Genomic DNA, 6,000 nt, shown 5'->3' on the forward strand with positions numbered 1-6,000 from the left:
TGTTGTTATACCACTGATAAAATTACCTTGCATAGTGATACTATGTTACATAACTTTAAACATCTCAAATTTATGCATATTGTTGGAAGTGATTGTGGTGTGGTACTGTAGGCCCATAAAACTGTGAAAGTCTTATTCCAATACAAATTAAAAGCCATTTATTAATTCTGTATTCAGCACAGAGAAATACTCTCAGAGTAAACATGAGAGTAAAAATCTGTCTTACATTTAATTTTTTTTAAATGTGCAGTTTTTAATTAACTATCTAAAATAGAATATACTAAGATTTCCTCTTTATAGAGATTAAAAAGATGCAGTAAAATCTATATAACGGTTGACTGCAGAACATAAGCCATCAAACTGCCAACAAAATTCCATACCTTCCTGCTCAAATTGATGGGCTAGTTTGTTAGAATCTAGTGAGGCCAACTCCAGGTATCAGAGTACATGGAGGGAGGTGGGGGGGCGGGAAATACAGTCACATACCAGTTAGCAATGTCTTTATGAGCTACTAAATTCTGAAGGAATGCTTGTAGTCCCAACTGTCGATCTTCCAGGAAGTCAGGGTTATAATTATCCTTGAACCAGCGCTTTGGTGGAAGTGCCAATCGAAAGCCTGGAAACATATCTTTTAACTGAAATAAAAACCAAAGACAAATGAAGGAAGACTACAAATAGTGTACGTACTAACATACTGAACTAGATAAGCCATTAAACAGCTTTTCCCTTAATAATCAGAAATTCCCTTCCATCCCCATTGACTCAAGAGACATGAATATTTGGCATACATAAAATGACTAATCCACACTATAGTGTAAATTTCTAATCACAGTGTTGCCATTCATTGTTTGGCCCTTGGCAGTCAACTGACCTCTCGATTTTTCAATCTGAAAATTGGGAAGAGTTACCCATCTCACTTTTGTGTTTTGATGCTTTAATTTTGTACATCTTTATGAGTTATAAAGCACCATGCAAATGCTAAAGTATTACAGCATCAAACATTTCATTGGTATTGCATACAGTTTGTAAAGCACTTTAGGATTCTTTGGGATGAAAGGTGCTATATAAATAAAATATATAAAAGCCATTACAAACCCAGAGGAATGCAAGTCATCCCTTTTTCAGGCCAGCCAATCAAAATCAATTTTGACACATACATGAGGCACTTCTGGCATAGAGCATTAACATTTCAAGATACACAGATCCAGCAAAAATCCCAGTGCTAAATATTTTGTGGTATATTCACACAGCAATGAAATGTTTTCAAAGTGTCAGAAACAACTTTTACACTATTTTACTCAAATATAAAAATCAAAAATGATAGTCAACTGACTGTCCAAAATGATAAAACTTATACTTATTCAACCATGCATACTGGTCTTGAACTGAAAATAATCACAAGGGTTCATTTGTTGCTAGGTTTGCCAACTTTGGGTATGTCTACACTACAGGATTATTTCGATTTTACATAAACTGGTTTTGTAAAACAGATTGTATAAAGTCAAGTGCACGCAGCCACACTAAGCTCATTAATTTGGTGGTGTGCATCCATGTACCAAGGCTTCCGTTGATTTCTGGAGCGTTGCACTGTAGGTAGCTATCCCATAGCTCCTGTAGTCTCCCCCGTCCATTGGAATTCTGGGTTGAGATCACAATGCATGATGGTGCAAAAACAGTGTTGCGGGTGATTCTGGGTAAACGTCGTCACTCATTCCCTTCCTCCGTGAAGGCAACGGCAGACAATCATTTTGCGCCCTTTTTCCCTGGATTGTTCCCTGACAGACGCCACAGCATGGCAACCATGGAGCCCATTTTGCCTTTTGTCACTGTCACCATGTGTGTACTGGATGCCGCTGACAGAGGCGGTACTGCAGCGCTACACAGCAGCATTCATTTGCCTTTGCAAGATAGCAGAGACTTATCAGTCGTTGTGTACCGTCTGCCATGCCATTGTAAACTGGCGATGAGATGACCGTTATCAGTCGTTCTGTACCGTCTGCTGCTGTCAGGGTGCTCCTGGCTGGCCTTCGCTGAGGTCGGCCGGGGGTGCAAAGACAAACATGGGGATGCCTCTCCCGGCCTGTGCATTCCTCAGGCTATTTTGTATGTCTTCTATAAATAGGAGCAGTCCTTGCTTCTGATATGGTGGGCAGTGTGAGATGACTTATCGAGGACCAGTTGTACCGAGAGCACCGCAAGCTTTACCGTGTCAGGCTCCTGAGAGACATTTATGAGTGCTGCCATTCTGGTGGTGCCTCTGCCACATGGACCCCTCTTCCGTTGATTTGGCCTCTTCCCAACCCATCCAGGTGTTACCGTTTGCAGCCGGGTCCCAATATTGTGTTGATTTATGATGAGTAATAAAAATGCAGGATAGAACACTAATTTTACGTGAAGATAAAATTATGGGGCGCTCCAGCTGCTATGATAGCCAGACAGTACAGATCTTCTCTTTAGAAAATGGGGGGGATGGGGGGGAACCTGATGGAGGCTCAGCCCTCAGATTGCTATGATGAGACAAGTTACCAGCCGTTCTCTGTCATCTACCATGGAATGACCGGAGTCACTCTTGGTTTTCACCCAGGCGCCTCCTGAGCCGAATCACTGAGGGCCCCAAGAGCCAGGGCATCACGGGAAGACGATGAGGAAGGGTACCCTGTCTTCTGTCACATCGTACGGTCTGCTACTCGCGCGCGAAGTGCGAGGAGAAGAGATGCATGCTGTTCCCATGTGCCTGTAGACCAGTCATCCTACAGCAAGCTGCCAGTCTGACATCCTTCAGGCGACACGGATGACAATGAAAGCAGTAAGAAACGTTTTTTTCCCTTTCTTTCACGGGGGGCGTATGAAGAGAAGCAGGGTATTTGACGAGAATACCACTAAACCACCCCGGACAACTGTGTGACCGCCGAGGCATTGGAGACTGCCAGCAGATGCAAATGCTTTAAGAGATGCGGGGGACTGGTGGGATAGCTAGAGCAACTCGGTAGAGCCCTCTGCCTCTTTATGTCCTCTATGAGCATCCTTTGATTCTTTGGCTTTCCCGTACGTCTTGATATACACAAGCACTGTGTGCTGGACTCTGTCACGTAAGTCCTGCTCGAGAGATTTTTTCAACATGCTTGGCAGATGTCTTTGCAACAGAGCTGGATATAAACAGATTTTCCCTCATGACATGAGCATCCAGTTCCAGTACCGTACTTCCATGCATGGAGGCTCTTGTTTGGCTTGCCGGATCACGACGATGCGCACTGCTGCGACTCAAGCTCCATGCTGGGCAAAAGATAGTGAATCACAAGTTGCGCCGGGGTTTTCCTTTTCCTGTCTACCTGGCCAGTGCTCCGATGTTCGTTGTGTCAGGCGGTCCAAGGTGCATGGGTGATACGCCGGGATTCTATGTCGATTTGCAGCCAACTACCCTAATCCGACATGACAATACCAATTTCAGTGCTACTCCTCTCGTCGGGGAGGAGTACAGAAGCCGGTTTAAAGAGCCCTTTATATCGATATAAAGGGCCTCGTTGTGTGGACGGGTGCAGGGTTAAATCAGTTTAACGCTGCTAAATTCGGTCTAAACGCGTAGTGTAGACCAGGCCCTAGTTTAAACATTCTGTTGTATTTTGACACCTGTCGTTACACAGATGGCCTACAGGATAACCAATAACAACAGAAACAAGGACTCCACGGAAACACCACATATGTGCAATGTGCAAGTTGTTACTTAAGTTGCAAGACAATAACCAAGATATTGGTTATAACCCTTATTGCACCCATGCTTTTTTGGGTCCATGTGCCTAAATAATCTCTTGATTGGTTAGATCAGGAGAAAAAGAACAAAGCGAAAGAATAGAACAAAAATTTAACAGGGATGAAAAGACAAATTACAATGTATTTAGAAATATAAAAATGAAACATCAATAAACATACTGAAGAAATAGATATGTCAAATAGTAAAAGGCAAAATGTGAAACAGTTATTCTTGAGAATAAAGAGAAAATATAATTTCTCCTTGTAGACTCCGATATTCCTAAATTTCCATGTATCCCACTATTTATGTTCTATAAACACTTGTCCAGCAGGAACACAAGACGTTCATTGTAAAAGGATATTATTTCTATAAAGTTCAAAGTTAAGTTGCTGGCCTATACATGCTCTACCCTGTATTAGCCTTTACTTTTATATCAGTTTCTTGTAATTAAAAAAAATCAATACTTATGGAATCTATTAACTCCCACGTCTCTGAAGACAAATACAGAAGACAAGCATTTCCCATAAACATATGTAATACTTTTGGAGCTCATATAAATCAGGAGCTTCAGATCTAGCCGTTGATCGATACGATTCTACTGCATTAGAGACACTATGAAGATGAAGAAGGATAGATAAATACTCTTACCATTCTTCTGTGAGAAACTAGATAGTCTTACCCCACTTCTATCCAAGTGTTTAATTATTAAGAGTTAAATACCCTGCATTCAGGTACATACAGTGTATTATGAAGCATTAAAACAGTTTCACTTGAAAAAAAATTCCATCAATTTTCTAAAAGTGATAAATCCCAGTGTCTTCCAGTCATTAATATAAACATACTAATCCTTTATATGTGCAAAGAAATCAAAAGCAGATGCAGAAAGGTCAACATAAGATAAAGCAAAGTTAGAAATAAAGGAAACAACAGAAATAGATCACACAAAATCATCTGAGAACTTGCCAGTTTAAACTTGTTACTCACCTTGTCATTAAGCCTGGAGAAGTCAGTGTACCTTCTGAAAACCACCCAACTTTCCTCTGGACTTCTCTTTACCAGTATTTTGTAAACCTATTACGTAAAAATCAATAGCATAGCTTCAGAAAAGGGAACAAACGGGCATCCTCCTATTATAGTTCAATGATTGGAAGGCTGAAATAGCCACTCTCCTGTTCGAGAAAGTGGAAGGATGATATAAATGAAAAAAGTTTAACCAAAAATATTAGCTAAAGGTATTCTACAGATTAAAAACCCCTACATTTAAAAGTTCTCTCATAACATTTAAATGGAAATTAACATGCATTGATCATGAAGGGGAAACTAAAGAAAGGAAGACCGACTTGGAAAGGGGGGGGAAAAAAAAGGGAAATTCCTTTCTCTCTAAGAACAAAGGGTGAAATCCTGGCTCCAGTGAAGTCAATTATAAATTCTGATTGACTTCAATGGAGCCAGAATTTCCCCCAAAGTATTTTTCAAAGTTGAAACCTCTGATACCAAGGATACATCAATAAAACATGCTATAACTAATTAGGTCTGTTGGAATTAGCCTGTATTCCAGCTTTACTTTTTACTAATCCATGAGACCAATCTCTCTCTCAAAGATAACATTGATGCTACCAAGCAGGCTCTGGGGCAGTGTTGATTTTGAAATCTGTATCACGTAAAAGATCCAGATCTGCACTGGATAATGGTTTGAAAACTTGGCTGCACATACTCACACATGTAGGTACCGCAGGACAATCCCCTCCCCTACCTTCCAACCCCCAAAAAAGACAAGCACTGTTCTGGCTTAAATTTTTATTCAGCATGGTAGTTTTTGTCCTCCCAAATGACTGAACATGAATGACCAGCCAATAATGTACATACTAGTTCAGAGTGACCGAGCTGACAGTATCAAAATTGTAGTAACTGATCACTTGACTCAGATGTGGTGTCATTAAATCACAACAACCCCACTTGATCAGGACATGCAGGCAAATGAACAAGAGGCACAAAGGATGGATTTTAAGCAGCAAGCCACAACTTTAACACTAATGTGCCTGTAGCGAGGGGGGTCCCCTCCCCCACACTCCTGAGACAGGGAATAGGCTAGGAACCCTGCAGTCCCGGGCAGAGGCCCGGCCGCCTATCCCCGCCCCCAGGAAGTCAAGGGGCGGGACCGGAAGTTCAAGGCCCCCTCTGCCTGTTCCCGCCCCCAGGAAGTCAGGGGGCGGGACAGGAAGTATAAAAACCTGGTCCCAGCCCTCAGTTAG

The 6,000-nt window shown here is 41.7% G+C and overlaps 1 protein-coding gene across 2 annotated transcripts in view; it reads right to left on the reverse strand.

The window, feature by feature from the left end:
- The window catches only part of SNX16 (sorting nexin 16), a 53,321-nt gene that overhangs the window by 20,781 nt on the left and 26,540 nt on the right, over positions 1-6,000 (reverse strand). For both annotated transcript variants that reach the window (XM_032787161.2, XM_032787162.1), the window contains exons 3-4: positions 4,733-4,819; positions 487-635 (exon numbers count right to left, since the gene is read on the reverse strand). In XM_032787161.2, coding sequence (XP_032643052.1) covers positions 487-635; positions 4,733-4,819 — 236 coding nt within the window. The remainder of the gene's footprint in view (positions 1-486; positions 636-4,732; positions 4,820-6,000) is intronic.

This window comes from Chelonoidis abingdonii, chromosome 2 (genome assembly GCF_003597395.2).
Source record: "Chelonoidis abingdonii isolate Lonesome George chromosome 2, CheloAbing_2.0, whole genome shotgun sequence".
NCBI classification, from domain to species: domain Eukaryota; kingdom Metazoa; phylum Chordata; order Testudines; family Testudinidae; genus Chelonoidis; species Chelonoidis abingdonii.